The following is a 21,151-nucleotide window of genomic DNA, read 5'->3' as shown; positions in this document are numbered from 1 at the left end:
TCCCCACCTTTTAGAAATTGTGAATAATGCTGCTATGAACATCACTCTCCAAATGTTTGTTTGTGTCCTTTCTTTCAGTTCTTCTGAATATATTCCTAGTAGCAGGATTGCCAGATTATGTGGCATTTCTATATTTTGCTTCCTGAGGAAACATCAAACTGTCTTCCACAGAGGCTGCACCATTTCACATTCCCAACAACAGTGAAGGAGTATTCCTGTTTCTCCATGTCCTCTTCAGCACTTGTATTTGTCTCTTTTTTGATAATGGCCTTTCTGTAAGGCATGAAATCTCTCATTGTAGATTTTGATCTGCATTTCCCTAACAGCTAGTCATGTTGAGCTTCTTTCATGTGCTTTTTGGCCATTTGTATTTCCTCTTTAGAAAACACTCTCTTCAAGTTTTTTTTTTTTCCTATGAGGTACTGGGGGTGTGGATTGAACTAGGACCTTGTATCTGGTAAGCTGGTGCTCATCCACTGAGCTACATTGGCTCCCCTGAGTTGGTTTTTCTGTTTGTTTGCTTGTTGTTTGTTTGTTTGTTTTTAGAAGGCACCAGAAACCAAACCTGGGGCCTCCAGGTGGGAAGCAGGTGCTCAACCACTTGAGCCACATCTACTCCCCTCAAGTTTTTTCCCATTTTTAAGTTGAGTTGCTTCTTTTTATCATTGTTGTATGATCTCTTTATATAACATGGAGCTCAAACCCTTGTTGGATATGTGGTTTCTGAAAATTTTCATTGAGTAGGCTGCCTTTTCACCTTCTTAACAAAAGCATTTGAAGCACAAAAGTGTTAATTTTGAGGAGGTTCCATTGGTCTACTTTTTCTTTTGTTGCTTGTGTTTGGGTGTAAGGTTTAAGACACCACCACCTACCACAAGATCTTGAAGATGTTTCCCTACGTTTTCCTCCAGGAGTCTTATGGTTCTAGCTTTTATATTTAGGTCCTTGATCCATTTTGAGTTAATTTTTATGTAAGGTATGAATCAGTCAAAAGGGATGCTAATGTAAAGTACCAGAAATCTGTGTTGGCTTTTATAAAGGGTATTTATTTGGGGTAGAAGCTTACAGTTACAAAGCCCTTAAGAGTCCTAACATGAGGTACCATAGAGATACTTTTTCACCAAATTTCTGTTGCCACCTGTTGAAGCAAGATGGCTGCCAATATCTGTGAGGGTTCAGTCTTCCTCTTTCCACTTAAGGCACTGTGGTCTGAGCTTCTTCTGATTTCAGCTGTGGGCTGGAGGGCTTGTTTCTTTCTGGGCTCACCTGCTGGTCTCTTCATGAGGTCAGCTATAAACTATCAGGCAAATGGATCATCTCTCTTCCCAGGGCTGCAGGATCAAAGCTGACAAGTTATCTCCTCTTCTGTGTCTATGGAACCCTCTGTATTTCCATGTGTGTCTCTTTCTGTGTTCTCTGAATTGAGTATCCATTTATATAGCCCACCAAGAGGTCAGGGACTGAACCCTGCATACCCTAATGGTGTGGTCGAATCAAAGCCCTAATCTTGATTTAGTAAAGTAAATGCAAAATCTTTGTATTTAAATCAGTCAAAGGGTATCATGCCCATAGTTTACAAACAACAATCTATATCTCTTTTTGGAATTAATAAATAATACCAAACTGTAACAGGTATTCTTTCCTTCTTTTAGTTATGGATATCCAGTTTTCCCAGCACCATTTGTTGAATAGAAAGTTCTGACCCAGCTGGGTGAGTTTGTCAGCCTTGTCAAAAATCATTTGACTGTAGATGTGAGAGTCTATTTCTGAATTCTCAATTCAATTTCATTGGTCACTATGTCTGTCTTTATGCCAGTACTATGCTGTTTTGTTTTGTTTTTTTTCTTTTACCATTGTAGCTAAGAAATATGCTTTAAATAAGGAAGTAAGAGTCCTCCAACTTTTGTTATCTTTTTAAAGACATTTTGACTATTTTGGGGCCTCTTATGCTTCTGGATAAATTTGATACTTGGCTTTTCCATTTCTTCATAAATGGAAATGGAAAAGCCAAGAAGGCTGTTGGAATTTTTATTGGGACTGCATTGAATCTGTAAATCAATTTGGGTAGAATTGACATCTTAATGATATTAAGTCTTCTAATCCATGAACATGTAATGTTTTATAGGTCTTCTTGGTTTCTTTTAGCAGTATTTTTATAGTTTTCTGAATATAGGTCCTTTATTTCATTGGGTAAGTTTATTCCTAAGTATTTAATTCTTTTATTTGCTATTGTAAATGGATTTGTTTTTTGACTTCTTCCTCAGCTTGCTCAGTAGTAATGTATAGAAACGCTACTGATTTTTGCATATTAATCTTGTATCCAGCCACTTTGCTGATTTTGTCTATTAGTTCTAGTAGCTTTGTTGTGGATTTTTTTGGGATTTTCTAGGTATAGCATCGTATCAGCAACAAGTGAAAGTTTTACTTCTTTCCTATTGGGTGCCTTTTATTTCTTTTTTTTTTTTTTGCCTAATTGCTCTAAGTAGAACTCCTAAGGTTAGTATGGGTAGTTTGGGTGTTTCTAGGAAATTGTCCATTTCTTCTGTGTTGTCTAGTTTGTTGGTGTACATAGCATCCTCTTATGACTTCTCATTTTTGCATGGTCAGTGGTAATGTCCCCTCTTTCATTTCTGCTTTTATTTTCATCTTTCTTTTTTTCTTTGTCATTCTAGCTTAGGGTTTGTTGATCTTCTCAAAAAACCAACTTTTGGATTTGTTGATTCTCAATATTGTTTTTTGTTCTCAATTTTATTTCTCCTGTAATCTTTGGTGTTTCTTTCCTTCTGCTTGCTTTGGAATTAGTTTGCTGTCATTTTTTACTTCCTCCAGGTGTGCAGTTAGGTCTTTGATTTTAGCTCTTCTTTTGTAATGTAAGTATTGAGGGCTATAAATTTTCCACTCAGCATTGCCTTCACTGTATCCCCATGGGTTTTGAGACATGTTCTCATTTTCATTTGTTTTGAGATATTTGCTGGTTTCTCTTGCAGTTTCGTCTTTGACCCACTGATTATTTGAGTGTATTGTTTATCTCCATATATTTGTGAGTTTTCCATTTTTCTGCTGTTATTGATTTCCACCTTTCATTCCATTATGATCAGAGAAAGTGCTTTGTATAATTGCAGTCTTTTAAAATTTATTGAGATCTCTCTTGTGACCCATCATATGGTCTATCCTGGAGAAAGATCCATGAGCACTTGAGAATACCATATATCCTGCTCTTTTGGGGTGTAATGCTTTTCATCCAGTTCATTTATCATATTATTAAGACTCCCTTTTTCCTTATTTATCCTCTGTTCTATACAAAACTAAGAGTGATGTATTGAAGTTTCCAGCTATAATTGTAGAGATGTCTGTAGAAATAGACAGTTTTGCCAGTTTGTGCCTCATGTACCATGTATCTTGGGACGTCCAGGTGCATAAATATTTGTTATTGTTGTTTCATCTTGGTTAGTTGCCCCTTTTATTAATGTATGATGACCCTCTTCATCTCTTACAACAGTTTTGCATTTAAAATCTATTTTGCCTGATACCAGTATCTCTATTTCAGATCTTTTTTGATTACTATTTGTGTGGAATCTCTTTTTCCAACTTTTCACTTTAAGCCCAATTGTGTTCTAGCATCTAAGTTGACTCTCTTGTAGAGAGCATATAGATGGCTCATATTTTTTTTTTATCCATTCTGTAAGTCTATATCTTTTGATTGGGGAGGTCAATCCATTAATGTTCAGTGTTATTACTGAAAAGACATTACTTCATCCTTTTTATCCTATGGCTTTTCTTTGTCATATTTTCTGTTGCCTGTCTTTTTACCCTTTTATTTGCTCTTACTAATAATCTTCATTTCTACACTGTTCTCCAAGTCTCTTACCCTTGCCTTTTCCTTTCAGGCTGCAGCACTCCCTTTAGTATCTCTTGGAAATCTGGTCTTTTGGTAGCACTCTCTCTCAGTTTTTGTCTGTGACACTTTAAACTCACCCTGTTTTGAAGGACCATTTTGCCAGCTAATGAATTCTTGGCTGGCAGTTTTTCTCTTTTGGTTCCTTGAATATATGATACCACAGGCTTCTCACCATCATGATTTCTGATGAAAGATTGACATTTAGTCATACTGAGCTTCCCTTGTATGTGATGCTTTACTTTCCTCTTGCTGCTTTCAGAATAAACTCTTTTATCTCTAACATTTGCCCTTTTAAACATAAGGTGTCTTAGAGTAGGTCTATTCAGAATTATTCTGTTTGGGGTGTGTTGCCTTTCTTGAATATTGGTATTTATGTCTTTCATAATGGTTGGGAAATTTTCAGTCATTATTTTCTCAATATTTTTCTGCTTCTTTTCCCATTCTCTTCTCCTTTTGGAACACCTATAACTTGCATGTTTGTGGGTTTCACATTGTCAGTCAATTCCCTGAGACCCTGTTCCATTTTTTTTTCATTCTTCTTTCTTTTCAAATTCAGATGCTCTGTCCTCGAACTTACTTATTCCATACTCAACCAATCCAAATCTGCTATTAAATGCCTCCAGTATATTTTTTATCTCTTTCATTGAGTTTTTCATTCCCATAAGATCTGTTACTTTTCTTTTCAAACTTTAAAATTCTTGTGTTTAACCAGTGTCTTCTTAATATCGTTAATCTCTTTAGCCATCCCATTGAATGTATTAGGAAGCTTTGTTTGGATATCTGTGACTATTGTCACAAATCCTGTGTTTTGTCTGAAGCTTTAAGTTGTTTCTTTGTCTGGACCATAGCTTCTTGTTTCTTAGTATGGCTTTTAATTTTTTGCTGGTGCCCTTGGCATCTTTTTTTTTTAATGTGTTTATATTGTGCTCACTATCTTCCCTTAGCCTTATTGGTTTTTTATCGGTTGGCCTTTTGCTAAAGCATACCCTGTTTCTCCTTCTTGAATGTTAGTTTGATCTGTTTATTTGCCTCTGTATACTTTAAAAAAAAAAAAGACTTATTTATTTCTCTCCCCTTCCCCCTCACTCCCCTGGTTGTCTGTTCTCTGTGTCTGTTTGCTGTGTTGTCTTCTTTGTCTGCTTCTGTTGTTGTCAGCAGCACAGGAGTCTGTGTTTCTTTATGTTGTGTCATCTTGTTGTGTCAGCTCTCCGTGTGGGTGGCGCCATTCTTAGGCAGGCTGCACTTTCTTTCATGCTGGGCATCTCTCCTTATGGGGCGCACTTCTTGCGTGTGGGGCTCCCCTACACGGGGGACACCTGTGCATGGCACAGCACTCCTTGCACGCATTAGCACTGTGCATGGGCCAGCTACACATGGGTCAAGGAGGCCTGGAGTTTGAACTGTGGACCTCCCATGTGATAGACGAATGCCCTAACCACTGGGCCACGTCCGCTTTCTCTGTATACTTTTGATAACTCTTTTTGTCTCCTTTTGTTACTGTTTTTTCAAGAGCTTATTTTGATCGAATTGTCCCCCTGGAGACAACCTTTCCAGCTCTGGTTTCCTAGTCAAAAGAGGTTCAGGGGACCAATGACGGTAGTTTAAATAGATTCCAGTGTGCTTTGGAGAAGAGACCCCTATAGACCTCCAATCTCTTCTTTGATATCTCCCCCAGTCTAGGCTTTTCAGAATTATCCAGCAGGTTGCACTCTTTGTCCAGTTGTTCCCTGCTGCCCTTAGGTTATTCTGTGCCTTTAATTTTCAGCTGACTTAGTTCCTGATGGGGGCATGGTTGAGCCCGAGGTTTCCAGCTTACTGGAGATGAAACTGTTGTGCAGCTCCCAGCCCCTGAGCTCTGATCAACTGCCATCCACTGTGCTTTCCCACTTAAGTCCCCCGGGTAGGTGGGGTGACTGCCTCCACTGTCTTGAGAGAGGGGCTCTTGGTTCCTCTCCTTCCTGGGGCACCTTGGGGTTGAGAGTGCAGCTGCTGTTTAAGGTGGGTAGGGTGAATTTTTCCACACAGCCCTTAGAGAAAGTGCATGCTTCCCCTCCTTCCAGGGCACTTTGGAGCTAAGTGTTCAGTGGCCCTTTTTAGGTGGACTAGGTGAATCTGCCTGCACTGCCCAAGAGAGAGTGTATACTTCCTCTCTGCCACAGGCATGTTGGGGCCCATGCCCCAGCCTTTCATTTGGGTGAGGTGAATCTGCCTGCCCTACCTGAAAGAGAGTGCACACTTCCTTTCCATTCCGGGGTGCCAAGTGTGCAGCAGCCCTTCTGGTGAATCTGCCTATAGAGAATTTGTGCTTCTCCTCCTTACAGGGAGTGGTGGAACCCAGTGTGACTGCCTTCTCTGAACTGATTAAGTGTTCAGACTACACCTAATTTCTACTGCTGCTGGGTGTAGGGACATAATCAGTGGCTTTCCAAATTGGGTGCACTGATCCCTACCACCTCGGGGGGCCGGTGTGTTTTTCACTCACCTCTGCTTCCACTCCTGCCAGGGGTGGAGACAGCAAAAATGCTGCTGGCTTCTTTGTGATTGGCAAGTTTAAACCTCAGCTGTCCTCAAGATTGGAATCCAACTAGCCGAATTTGTCAGTCAGCAACTGTAGTTGGAGCCAGGCTACTTTCCCTCCCCTCCTTTTGGGGAAGAGAGCTTCTGTCAGTGGGGGATGGACAATGGCCTCTTCAAAGTAGAGGAATCTACTCATGAATCTTCACCACAGATGGTTAGGCTCCTTTACTGTTTTCCCTTGTTGATGTACTATGTTCTTCTGGTCCTCCAAACAGTTGATCCAGACAGATATTGGCTGATTATTAGTTGTCCTGTGGGACAAACCAATTGTTAGAACTTCCTATTCTTTTGCCATCTTGGTCTTATTTCATGGCTCTTCTTTGCTTTTTGGTTCAACTTATTCTAAATCTTTAAAATTGCCCAGCTTTAAGTTGTTAAAACAGGGATAGGGACCCATAAATGGGACTCAGACCAGGTCCAAGAGGGCCTAGGGCGTGAGACACTCCAAAACTTTTTTTCTTCTTGTAGTTTCCCAGCCTGTTGGCAGATGGTACTCTTTGGTGAATCTTTCCACAGAGGTGTCTTTTTAAACCACCACTTGCTGGTCTGGGAAAAGCCCAGGTTCAAAGTGGGCTCTGCTGGCCAAACTCACTGACAAGATGCTCCCTTCCACTCTCTGCCATACCTTCCCTCTTCCCAAGGAGGAATATGTCTTTCCCCCTCACCACCATCTACTAAGTCCAGAATCTTTTCGGTCATCCCAAAAAGAAATCTGTTATCCATTAGCAATAAACCCTAGTCATTCTTTCCCCCAGACCCTAGCAACTGTCAATTTACTTTCTGTTTCTATTAATTTGCCTATTCTGGCCATTTCATATAAATGGAGTCATACACTATGTGGCCTTGGTATCTGTCTTCTTTCACTTAGTGTGGTATTTCCAAGGTTCCATCCATATTGTAGAATGTGTCAGAACTTCATTCCTTTTTATGGGTGAATAATATTCCATTGCATGTAAATACATTTTGTTTATCCATTCCTCATTTGATGGACATTTGGGTAGTGTCCACTTTTTGGCTATTACAATTCATGCTGCTTTGAACATTTGTGTACAAATTTTTGCTTGTACATATGTTTTAATTTATTTTAGGTGTAGAGTGGAATGGATGGATCATATGATAACTCTTTAAGTATTTACAGACTGCCAAACTATTTTCCAAAGTGGCTGCACCATTTTTATATTACCACCTCAAGTGTATGAGGGTTTTAATTTCTCGACATTCTTGCCAATGCTTGTTATTGTCTAGTCTTTTTTTTGTTATATTCCTTCTAGTGAGTGAAGTAGCATCTGATTGTGATTTTTATTTGCATTTCACTAGTGACTAATGGCTTCATGTAGGTACTGGCCATTTGTATATTTTTGAGAAATGTCTGTTCAAATCCTATTTATCTATTTATTGTTGAGTTGTAAGAGTTCTTTTTATTTTTCTGGATACTAGCCCCTTATATATATATATGGTTTGAAAATATTTTCCTTCATTCTGTGTAGTCTTTTCAATTTCTTGATTCTATCCTTTGAAGCACAAAAGATTTTAGTTTTATCTAAGTATAATTTATCAATTTTTCCTTTGATTATTTGTGCTTTTGTTGTCATATCAAAGACAGCATTGCATAATACAAAGTAATTAACATTTATTCCTATATTTTCTTCTTATAGTTTTATAATTCTAGCTCATATTATGTCTTTGATGCATTTTTTTTTATTCTGAGTTAATTTTTATATGTCAAGTGAGGTGTAGGGGTTCATTAATTGTTTTGTATGTAGATATCCAAGGATTGTCTTGGAATCTTTGCTGAAAATTGTTAACCCTAAATGTATGGGTTTATTTCTGGATTCCGAAGAGATTATTTCTTAAAAGTCAGTAAAGAACCATAAAATACTTATGCTTTTATTCTTTGATTGGTTTATCAGAACACTTTTTATTCATGGAAACATTGAAGTATGTTCATGATTTTTGTAAAAAACAAATAAGGTACTCATGGATATCATGACATCACAGTTTTTGCATAATGCATTTTTTAAAAAGATTTATTTGTTTATTGCTTCCCCCTTGTTGTTTGCATTTGCTTTCTGCTCTCTGTGTCCATTTGTGTGCTCTCTGTATCTGCTTATCTTCTCTTTAGGAGGCATCAGGAACCAAACCTGGGACCTCCCATGCGGGAGAGAGGCACTAAATCACTTGAGCCACCTTAGCTGCCTGGTTTGTTGTGTCTGTCATTGTCTTTCCTCCTTGTGTCTCTTTGTTGCATCATCTTGTTGGGTCAGCTCACTACCCCTGCCCTTTGTGCCAGCTTGCTGTTTTGCTCATCTTTACCAGGAGGCACCAGGAACTGAACCTGGGACCTCCCATGTGGTAGGCGGGAGCACAATCTTGAGCCCCTTCTGTTTCCCTAATGCAGGCTTTTAATACTTTGGTAATTTTAGCATTCTTTAATGTTAAAAATAAGTTGATTTTATTTTCAATGATGGAATTCCTATGAATTTTGTTTACTTTCTTATAAGTTAGTAATAGCGTTATTCTGCAGGTTACTCATTCTGGCTTACAGGATCCAATTGGTAAATATTCAAGAGTATTTGTACCACAAAAGTAGGGAAATGCTATAAATCAAGGGATTTTTTTTTTGTCAGAAAACCAGTTGTTAAACATTAACCAGGACATCACTGCTAGTAACTATTTATTGAGACATTTTTGAGTGTATGATAAAGTAAATGTTAGATCTTATTTTATTAAATTAATTAATTTAAATGGAAGGTAAAGTAAATAGTGTTAAGAAAAAAACTAAAGTTTCTTAGAGGTAAGAAATCATAAATTTGATTGTGATTTTTCTACTCAAATAAAAAAAACATGCTATCAGTTCCAAAATCCATAGGATCCACAGCTTAAATCCATTAGATAAAATGTTGAATGTCATACTGAGACATTTTTACTCTGGACCCCCATGAATGCATAAGGGCATACTCAATAATATGCTTAACATATTTTCAACAAATAGAGGTACATTTTTCATAGGGCTATTTCTTATAAAATTGTCAGTGGTTGTTGAGTTCATCATGACAAAGTAGGTAAAATGCACTCATCTTAAATGTACATACAGCTTGAAGAATTTTACATGTGTATATGCTGAATTTTACATGTGTATGCACACCACCTAATTCCACATAAACAACACGTGAAGTAGCCCAGAAGTTTCCCTCGTGGATTAGGTTATATTTTGCAGGTTGGGCTAATAGTACTCTGATCACAATGTTTATAGTGAGGATAAGAGAGAACCAGCCATTGCTATGAAGGTCAGAGGAAGAATGTTGCTGACAGAGGGAATAGCAAATGCAGAGGCATAAAATGGGAAGAGCTTAGCTTGTTTTAGGAACAGAAGGAAGGCTAATGTGGCTTGAGCACTACTGTAGGTAGGAAGAGAGCACAAGTTGTTGAGTGTTAGAGAGGTTCAATAGGAGATAGATCACTCGAGATACCAAAGGCCATGGTAAAGAACAGGATGTGAATTCCTCGTCATTAAAGGGTTGTAAGCATGGGAAGCGGTTGTGGCTCAGCTGATAGAGCGTCTGCCTACCATATGGACACTGGCCTCCTGGCCTGTGTAGTGAGCTGGCCCATGCGCAGTGCTCCCACACACAAGGAATGCTGTGCCACACAGGGGTGTCCCCTGTGTAGGGATGCCCCACACTCAAGGAGTGTACCCCGCAAGGAGAGCCAACCTGTGCGAGAAAAGTGCAGCCCACCCAGGAGTGGCACCACACACATGGAGAGTTGACACAGCAAGATGACACAACAAAAAAAGTGACAGTTTCCAGGAGCCGCATGACAAGAATGCATGCGGACACAGAAGAACACACAGTGAATGGACACAGAGAGCACACAATGGGGGGAAGGGGAGAGAAATAAATAATAAAATAAATCTTTAAAAAAAGTAAAATAAAGGGTTGTAAGCAGAGTACTTCCAGGATTCCAATTTGCTGTAGAAACTGACTTTCTAGCTGCTCTGTGGCAAGCAGATTAGATTAGTTCTAAATAGTAGCTAGGTTAAATAGTATGTTTGTACTTAGGAGATATAACTTAATTTTGGCATTGGATTTCTCAGGGAATTAATGATTTAGAATCACATAATTTTAAGAATCATCACAGGAAGAATTATTGTTTTTCTCATGTGAATTTTGAGTATCATAAGATACAGAGAAAAGGGGTAAGTATACTTTTCCTTCTCTGGTGATTAATGTGAATTTTTGGCAGCTGACTAGAAATGATAGAAAATCCCCATAGAAACAGGAACATAGTTATAAATTTTATTTAAATTTTATTAAATAGTATTATATTATTCCATAGAAATAACTTAGATCCTCTTTGGTAATATATCCTAAAGCCATAATATATCCCAAAGATCTGGTCTCTTATAGTCACTTGTTTTGATTATTGTTTACTGAAATAATCTGAATTTATATTTAAAGAGATAGGAGAATGAAGGTATCTTTGAAGGCAGCTCTAATAGTAATATGCTATTTTAGCATTTTTGTTTTAGTGACTGTTGGGGTATCAGAACCATGCTTTCATCTAGTTTGCAAGCAACTTCCCTTACAGAAAAATGAAAATCTCAAAATTGTCTTAAATTTCTATCAATTGCTTTAATAACTCTCTGGAAGAGGATTGTAATTAGTTGTAGAGTCATATTGACAGTTGTTATTGAGTCTTTTGCCTTCATCTTCTCTTTCTTAACCTTTTGATGTTTTGAGACATTTACCTCTAAATGAACATTAAAAAATTTTAATGAAACCACAAAAACCACAAAGTATTTAATTTTTGGCTATTCTTTTAAAATAAGCATTTCTGCTTTTTTGGGCATCCTTTTATTTCAAACTTGGCTTATAAAACAAAAGTGTATCCAGTACTTACGTTTTTATTTTTTTTTAAATCCCTATCATCAGATCTTTTGTCCAATTTTGTCTTTCAGAATGGAAATTGGAGAATTGGAAGAGGCAAGATATGGAGCAGGTATCCATTTTCAGTTTAATCATATTCATTTTAATTTTATCTCTTATAAAAAGTTTAGACAAAAAATCTGAGAAAATAGGTGTATTAATAATTATAATGAAGAATTTTCTAAAACATTTCAATTACCAAATGGAATAGTTTCAATTCAAAAATTTTAGCAAAAATAATCTTTCTTGTGGCAAAATAAAAGAACCTAAGGTAAAAGACTTCTCCACATAATCCTGGATAATTAAAGAATTGTTATGTAAATTGAAGTTTGCAGGCCTCTTAAATTGCTGTTATTTTTTGTTATTGATGCCTTGCTATTTACTTCCAGCACAAATCAAGAGTTTTGATCAGTTAGAAACCCTCTATTGCAGGGAAATGCTTGGTTAACCTAATAAAGGTAGACTAGTAGCATTATCTGTCACTATGAAGCACAGAATTGTCATTGTTGAAGATATGCTGCTTAAACAACCATCTTCAGTATTTGGAGATGGCATTGGCATTGTTGGGATAAGGCACCCAAAGTGACCGGAATGTTTTGCCTTCTGTAGTTACCTTACTACTGACATTAGCGTGGTAGTACACCAAGATCTAGAGTCTGTTATGCAGTTTTGCAGTTACAGAATCTTGGTTTTTCTTGGCATACCATGGACAGTTCCAGCTCTCAGTATGGATGCATATTATGCAGGTATATGAAACTATAAAATTGAATGCCAATTTATGATGAGAAATCATTGTCAAAAGGGCAGGAATAACTGAATTACCACATAACAAGAAATCCTTTACTTATAGCCAGACTAGATCATAATCAAAACTGAACATGGACTTAACTATTGCTATTTGAATACTCAAAGTCTGTTAGCTAATACTCCTGTATTCAGATCTGCATTAGGAGATAAGAATTTCTTTATTCTTTTCTTTCACCAACATTATTTTATCTGCAGTGTCTAAACACTGTGCTAAGCATAAGGGATATAATAGTAAAAGCAGACACAATTACTGCCCTGGGAGCTTATAGTTTAGGGGTGAGATAGACACTAGTTAAATACTTATACAAATAAATGTAAAATGATAGCTGTGGTAAGTACTATAAGAGATCTCCGAAGCCATGAGACTGTAGAGTGGATGTAGCTGGTAGACTGTATCATCAGGAAAGGCTTCCTGAGAAATTGAGGATGAGCTGAGATTGAAGAATAAGCAAAACTTGACCAGGTGAAGATAGTAGGAGGAGGACTTTTCAGGCAGAAGGAAAAGCATGTGCATGGAGATGTGGCAAGAAAGTGTATGATATAGTAAAGGATCTTAAAAGACAGCTGAGAATGGTGTGATGTAGGGCAGAAAAAGGTAGGCAGCAGACCACACAGGGCCTTCTAAGTCTTAGAGACTTTATTGTAAGAGCTTGGGAAAGTCTTTGAAGTATGTGAAGCCTGGAGAGGGACATGATCTGACTTTTTGTGAAATGATTCATCTGGCCACAGTGTGGAGATCAGATTGGAGGAAGCCAACAGCAGATTCTGGGGAAAGAAGAAAATGATTAGGAGGCCATTGGAGTTATCCAGGTTTCTGAAGGTAGTACTTAGTAAACACAATTCAGATAATAGAAGAATTGAGCGCCTGGGACCAAACTGGATGAACTCCAACTTTTAATGGGAGACTAGACAAGCAATCTATAGGAGCAGCCAGTGAGATCAAGGAAACCCAGCAGAATAGTCACAAGGACAAGAGAAGAGGGAGTTTCAGAAGAGAATGGTATAGTCCAGCACTGCCAACTGGCACCCAACCATCTTCCTGGACCATGGCCAAAACTGAGCATATTTTCATCAATCAAGCTGAATGGCGTGTGGTGCGGCCTGGTGGGTGAGCTCATCAAGTGCTTTGAACAAAAGGGATTCTACCTTGTGACTATAAAGTTCTTTTGGGTCTCTGAGAAACACCTGAAACAACACTACAGTGATTTGAAAGACTGCCCGTTCTTCCCAGGGCTGGTGAAATACATGAACTTGGCTGGTTATGGCCATGGTCTGGGAGGGGCTGAATGTAGTGAAGACAGGTTGAGTGATACTTGGTGAGACTAATCAAGCAGATTCTAAGACAGACACCATTCTTGGGGACTTCTGCATTCAAGTTGGCAGGAATATCATTCATGGCAGTGATTTAGTAATAAGAGTGATGAAAAGGAAATCAGTCTAGAGTTTAAGCCTGAAGAATTGGTTGACTCCAAGTCTTGTGCTCATGACTGGGTCTATGAATAAGAGGAGGACAAAGCAGCTGGCACTGCTTGATGTGTCCCTCAACACAGCTCTTGATTCCACAGACTTGGAAGCAGTAGGATCAGTCATTCTTTTCCTAAAGTGTATTTACCAATAGGGAGGGAATGGTATACACAATGCTGTTGATAGGTCAAATAATGAAAGCAAAACTGCAACATCAACAACAGTAGCCACCGTTTATTGCATGCTTACTATGTGGTAGGAGCTTTATAAGTTTTATCTCATCTAACCATGCCATGACTCTTTAAGGGAGAAACTCTTATTTTTATCTGGTAAGGCATCTGAGGCATTGCAGGGGTCAAATAACATGCATGGTCTTACAGATTACAAGTAACTATTTGAAACTTGGCATTTTGTCTTCAAGCTCTTGACTGACTGATAAATTATAAGGCCAAATTAAAAAAACAATTAATTAGATTTAGAAAAGTGGAGGTTGTTAGTTCTCTTAGGGACATGTCTGTGGTATGATAAAGGGTCAAAGCAAATTACCATGGGCTGAGGAGTGATGAGATGAGGAAATGGAAGCAGAAAGCATGAATTCTTTGCATGAAAGGGAGATAATTGAAATGGTATTTGGAAGCTTTTGCCTAAAGAACCTTTTCTCTGGCTTATGTTTTTTTCTGGTGTTCACTGTTGACTAAACCCTCTTTCTTTAGTTAACATTTGCATTTTCTCCAGTTAAAGTCCACTATTTTATACCTTCTGTCAATTTAAGGTATCCTTTTGCATAATATGGAAAAACTCATGCAAAAAGAGGTCAAGTTCTTAGCTAATAGAATAAGTAAGCGAATCTTTTAAATGTTTTCTTTTATATTTGGGACTCTTACTGGTTTCTTTCAAAATTATTTTTTCATAGTTAATGTGCATAGAGATAATGACATTTTTAGAAATCAATGCAAATGTGCATTAAATAAATGTTTTGAAGGTAATAAGGTTATAACAAATATATCATGGTTATATTCCAAAATATATAGTTGGATTAATCTGATTTCTATGTTGATATCTGTAGACTTAATAATATTGAACTTTTTCTGTTTGTAGGCTGATATTGCACCATTCATGGCTTCTCTTATTGGAGTGCCCTTTCCCCTTAATTCAGTGGTAAGGAATACAATTTTATTATCAACTCTCAGTATAAAAAATTATTGCACAGCAAAATTTACACTATTATATGTATTTGTTTCTGTATATTCTTTGATTATACTTAGTACTGTATTTTCCTTTCTACATATGTAATATTTCATGATTGCGGATGTATCATAATCTGGAGTAAAAGCCTAATAGCTTTTACTTAAAATTTCTTAGTTTCTAAAAATGTGCATCAATCAATATCTTTGTATTTTAGTAATATGATGAAAATGTATAAAACTTTTTTTTTTTTTTTTTTTAAGTCTCAAATATTGAGTTCCTCAGTCCTGGTGAAAGGTGTGTCCTCTGGACATTCCTGGGGTGGGTGAGCAGGTTGTACATGATAAATCCACTCTAACATTCCACTCTCTCAGTGTAGGCCACCTTTTGGTCCAGACTATAGCCAACCATCTGAACAAATGTTAGAGCCCTTTCTGACTCTTTGAGCTGTAACATTGAGTCCTGAATCTCTGCTTAGTGGGCCAATATTAATTCAGCCTGGTCCAACTTTATGTTTTTTCTGCCATTATCCCACACCTTTAATATCCATTCCCACACTTATTCCCTGATTTTTATCATATAAATTAGAAAAATCATGCAGTTCTTTTGGAGTATAGCACACTTCCTCATGGTTCATACTTTGTACCTCACCTTTTGGGACTTCAGTCTAGTTATAGGTCTGGGAGAAAAGAGGGGTGATGGGCATGGGTCATGAAATAATTAGAAGTGTCTTGCAAACCAACTGCCTCAGGGTTTTGGATTGCCATTTCATCTGGTGAAATAGGATTATTCTCTTCAACCAGAGGTGTAAGGGCTCTTTCCTCAGGGGAGGTAGCTACAGGTTTATCAGGCCAGTAGGGTTAATCACTTTAGGCGAAGGGGACATGGCTGATTGCTCACAGATTAGAGATTGCATGACTGATTCCTCAGGGAAGATTGTAGATGGGTGGTTGATTCCTCAAGGCAGACCATTCCAGGATTATCTGGTAAAGACCCAGCAGAATCTAGAGTTTCACTGAGTGTCCCCGCTGTTACCCCACCATTACCCCACCGTTATTATTACCAACTAATATGTGCCTATTCCAATTTTCAGGATCCCATTCCTTTCCAATCAATGCCCTCACTTTATGAGCAAACTCCCTGTAATATTGGGAATTCATTTTACATTGTAATTCAGCCACTTGCACAATGAGACTCTGGATCTGGTTTTCAGAAATTTCTAATCTGCAGCTATATGAAATAAGATTTTCTTTCAAGACACACATAGAAACTTTTATTTCCTTCATGTGATGCTTAAATTGGATTTTGAAGCCTTGAGCTCATCCCTTTATTTTACAACTGTATCCAGCGTATTTAGGGATAACCACCCAACATTGTCATAATTTTTAACTCCACAAAACCTGTTAAGGTGCCAAAAACACTCTTACCCAGAGCCTTTACTCTTTGAAATATTTGAGTAGCCATATCCAGTAGTGATATTTTAGAGATCTCTATTGTTAGCTCACACCATGGACTATCAGTGCCATCATGATTGTTGATTGTTAGAAATAGAGCTATTAGTGCCTTTGAATCTAACCAGATTAGAGAACCAATTCCGAAAACTCCCACACCAACTCAGAAATTTCATCCTTAATATTCTGATTCTGTTTCTCAAGAACCACTCCTGGTATCAAAATCTATATTAGTCAGGGTTCTCTAGGGAAACAGCTAATATATATATATGTATCTTGGTGTATGCACTAAATACCGGAGCTATAAAATATGTGAAGCAAAAACTGGTAGAACTGAAAGGAGAAATAGATAAATTCACAATTATAGCTAAGACTTCAATACCCCTGTCTTAACAATTGATAGGACAACTAGACAGAAAATTCACCATGGATATAGAAGAATTCAACAATACCATCAATCAGCAGGATCTTATAGACATTTATAAAACACACCACCCAACAATAGCAGAATACAGTCCTTTTCAAGTACCCTTAGAATAATAATATAAAACATATCCTGGGCCACAAAACAAACCTCAACAAATTTAAAAGAATTTAAATCATTCAGAGTGTGTTCTCCAATAATAATGGAAACATGCCAGAGCAGTTAGGCAAGAAAAAGAAAGAAAGAGTATCCAAATTGGAAAGGTAGAAATAAAACTGCCCCTTAAATATAGAAAACCAAAAGAAATCCACAAGAAAACTATTAATGCTAATAAATGAATTTGTCAAAATGGCAGGGTATAAGATCAATGCACAAAAATCAATTGTGTTTCTATACACTAGCAGTGAGCACTAGAAAGAGGAAATTAACAGAACAATTCCATTTACAGTAGCATCTAAAGTATATAGGAATAAATTTGAGGATACAAAAAAAAATGTATATACTGAAAACTACAAAACACAGCTGAATGAAATTTAAGGAGACCTAAATAAAAGGTAAGACATCCATTGTTCATGGATTGGGAGAGTTAACATTGTTAATGTCAGCATTGCCCAAAGCAATAGACAAATTCAATGTAATTCTTTTATAATATTCCAATAGCTTTTTTTGCAGAAATGGAAGAAAACAATCCTCAAATTTAAATGGAACTATAAGGGACATTGAATACCCAAAATAATCTTTAAAAAGAAGAACAGGCCTGGAGGACACTTTTCAAGTTCAAATTTTATTAAAAAGTGACAGTAACCGAAACAGTTTGGTACTGGCACAAGGATAAACAAATAGACAAGTGGAACAAGTTTGAAAGTTCAGAAATAAACTCAGAGAGAGAGAGAGAGAGAGAGAGAGAGCCGTTTGCCTGAGAGTCAACAGCTGACCTTGTAAAGAGGCAAAGCCTAGAGAGCCTTAGAGTCCACAGTTGACCTTGTGGAAAAAACGTAGGACCTGAGCCCAGAGAAAAGCAAGACCTGGGAAGAGAGGAACCCAGGAAGCTTGAACCCTAGCAGACGTTGGCAACAGTCTTGCTCCAGCACATGGAAATAGACTTTGGTGAGGGAAGTAATTTATGCTTTATGGCCTGGTATCTGTAAGCTCCTACCCCAAGTAAATAACCTTTATGAAAACCAACAGGGCTTCTGGTATTTCGCATCAGCACCCTTTTGGCTGACTAATATAGCACCTACAAAATGGGAGAAAGGAGTTGCAAACCACAGGTCAGAAAAGGGTTTAATATCAAGAAATTTTAAGAACTTTTACAGTGGGACAACAGAAAGACAAAAATCCAATTAAAAAGTAAGCAGAGGACTTGAATAGACATTTCTCCAACAAAGATAAGCAAATGGCCAATAAACACAAGAAAAGATGTTCAACATCATTAAACCATTAGAGTAGTGCAAATCAAACCCACAGGGAGATACCAATTCATACCCACAAGGGTGACTCTCATTTAAAAAAATGGAAAATTACAAGTGTTGAAAGGATATGAAGAAATTAGAACTCAGTGCACTGTTGATGAGACTATAAAATGGTGCAACCATGGTGGAAAGCAATATGGCATTTCCTCAAAAAGTTAATTATAAAATTACCATTTGATCCAGCAGTGCCCTTTCTAGCTATAGACTGAAAACAGTGTTGCAATCAGATACTTATACACAATGTTTCTAACAATTATGCACAGTAGCCTAAATGTCAAAACAACCCATGTGTCCATCAACAAATGAATAAACAAAATGTGATACATACTCATAATAGAATATTATTTGATCAAAAGAAAAAATCAAGTTATGAGACATAGTGCACCATGGAAGAAGCTTGAAAACACACCTAGTGAAATATGCAAGACACGTAAGGACAAAAATTTTATGATACCACTTATAAGAAATGACTAGAAATAGCAAATTTACAGAACTAGAAAGCTCATTAGAGGGAAGCAGATGTGGCTCAAGTGATTGGGCTCCTGTCTACCATATGGGAAGTCCAAGATTCACTTCTTGGGTCCTCCTGGTGAAGGTAAGTTGTCCTGAGCAGCGAGCTGGCCCATTGCAGAGTGCTGGCCTGTGCAGCAAGATGATGCAACAAGAAGACAAGAGAGGCAGTAAGAGATGCAGCAGTCCAGGGAGCTAAGGTGGTGTAAGAGATTGAGTACATCTCTCCCACTCCAGAAGGTCCCAGGATTGGAAAACAAGCAGACACAAAAGAACACACAGCGAGTGCAAAACAACAATGTGGGAAGGGGGAATAAAATCTTGGAAAAAAAAAGCAGATTAGGGTTTACTGGGAGAAGGGAAGTGGTAGTGATAATAACAACAATAAAAACAATAACAGCCTTAACAGGAAAATATCCACACGTGGATAAGAGAAGAAGTCTCAAGGGAAATAAAAAGTACTTTGAACTTAATGAAAATGAAAATAAAACACAATTTGTGTGAGACAGCTTAAAGCAGTGTTTAGGGGGAAATCTTAGCATAATGCGTACATTGGAAAGGAGGAAAAGTTAAAAGAAAATAATCTCAGTTCCCATCTCAAGCACCAGAAAAAAGAGCAAATTAAACCCAGAGCAAGCACGAAGAAGGATATAATAAAATAGCAAAAACGAAAACAGAAAAACAACAGAAAAATCAATGAAACAAATAGTCCTTTGAAAAGATAAATAAATTTGTCAACCCCCTGGCAAGACTGACAAAGGAAAAAAGAGACAGTACACAAAATACCAATATCAGGTATAAAATGGGCTATCACTACAAACCCTGTAGAAGTAAAAAAGATGATAAAAGAATACAATGAGCAACTCTACACATGCATATTAGACAACTTTGATGAAATGGACCAATTACTTGCAAAACAAAGTAATTTAACTCACCCAATCTGAAATAGATAATTTGAGTAGCCATATAGTATCAAGAAAATTTTTATTTTAAAAACTCCCCCAAAGAAATCACCAGGCCCAGATCGTTAAGTAATTTTTGATTGCAAGTAGTTAAAAGGAATTTATTGAACAGATATTGGAGACTTGATGAATTAAAGGGGTGCTTGAAAACCAGGCTTGGAAATTGGCAAGAACCAAGAGAGCCCTGGAGATGGGAAAGAAGGAACCACTGTTTTTGACCCCTGTCAGGGCTGGTCTGCTCAGGCTACCTCCACCAAGGAAGGAGTGTCCTCACACTTGTTTTGGTTTCTGTCCTTGACTCTTAAGAGACAAATTGCAGGTAGCAACCATTTGAATGACTTAAATGAGTCATCTGTCTACTCTTCAATAATGAAAGGCAGGGCCAATCCTGTGCTGTAAACAATGGGGAAGTTTTCTCAACAGGACATGTCAGTGCTATAAAGAATGGGAACTGGATGCCTAAATGCCAAAACAGACAAACAAAAACCTCAAAAAATATCCATTTCAACCAGACCCTCTTATTTGCTCTTCAAAATTAAATTCACTTTGAAAAAATAATGTCATCTAGTTCAGAAACTTTGACAAGTAATTATCCAAGTAGTAATATCTATGTGTGTATAACTGAAGCAAAAGTTTCACCGAACAATCCTTACTCGTACTTTGTATGTTATATTTATATCTTATTTTTTTTTAAGGATGCTGGTTGTGACCCGCCACAGTTATTACACCACGTACTAATAAGCTGCCTGGTTCAAATTTAGTGATTCCTTGAGGCCCCTGTCTGGCTTTGACCACCACTTTGGTTTTTGACTTTTTAAAAGATTATCTGTTATCTCTGTTATTCTTGGCTATGATTATTCATTTCTTTCTTGGACTACTTACTTCATCACTTTTAGATTTATCCTTTTCATTTCTTTTCTCATTACCTGCCATTCTGTCAGTTTCTGCTCTAGTTGGTGTATCTCCCATAATCTTTCCAAACTGCTCAAGTTAACAAAATACCTTATGGGAGTATAAATTTTGATACTCATATGTTAGATCTTTTTTTGAGGGTCAAGAGCATGATATGTTTTCAAGTGCACATTCCAGAAAACTTGAATCAAAACTCGTTTTAATAACTTTTATTTAAAAAAAAAAAAACTAGCTTTAAAATTAAGTTATAAATTAACTCACATAAGAGGAAATCCAGAATTGGGTAAACTTCAGTCTTGGTGGTTACAGTCATTCAATGAATCTACCAAGGACCATGATGTTTTTCTATGTAAACCTTGTTCTTTTTGTAGTGGTCATATAGCTTCCAGTAGTGATTGTGGTCATCCTCCCTCTTATACGCCAATGGGAGAAGAGCCTTTTCCCCAAGCATGGATTAAAACTTTCTAGTCTGATGTACCCACTAAGTTCAAGATAATGCCATGTGCTCATTCATTTCACTTACTAAAATCAGTGACTGGCATAGGGATGGGGTTACTCTAA

The 21,151-nt window shown here is 37.3% G+C and overlaps 1 protein-coding gene across 9 annotated transcripts in view; it reads left to right on the top strand.

Annotated features, from left to right (window-relative positions):
• PIGN (phosphatidylinositol glycan anchor biosynthesis class N) overlaps positions 1-21,151 on the top strand; it is a 160,362-nt gene that overhangs the window by 40,925 nt on the left and 98,286 nt on the right. For all 9 annotated transcript variants that reach the window (XM_004478658.5, XM_058277847.2, XM_004478659.4 and 6 more), the window contains 2 exons: positions 11,436-11,476; positions 14,773-14,832. In XM_004478658.5, coding sequence (XP_004478715.1) covers positions 11,436-11,476; positions 14,773-14,832 — 101 coding nt within the window. The remainder of the gene's footprint in view (positions 1-11,435; positions 11,477-14,772; positions 14,833-21,151) is intronic.

The sequence above is a fragment of the Dasypus novemcinctus genome, chromosome 16 (genome assembly GCF_030445035.2).
Source record: "Dasypus novemcinctus isolate mDasNov1 chromosome 16, mDasNov1.1.hap2, whole genome shotgun sequence".
Classification (NCBI taxonomy): Eukaryota; Metazoa; Chordata; class Mammalia; order Cingulata; family Dasypodidae; genus Dasypus; species Dasypus novemcinctus.
This window is presented reverse-complemented; position numbering and strand designations above follow the sequence as displayed.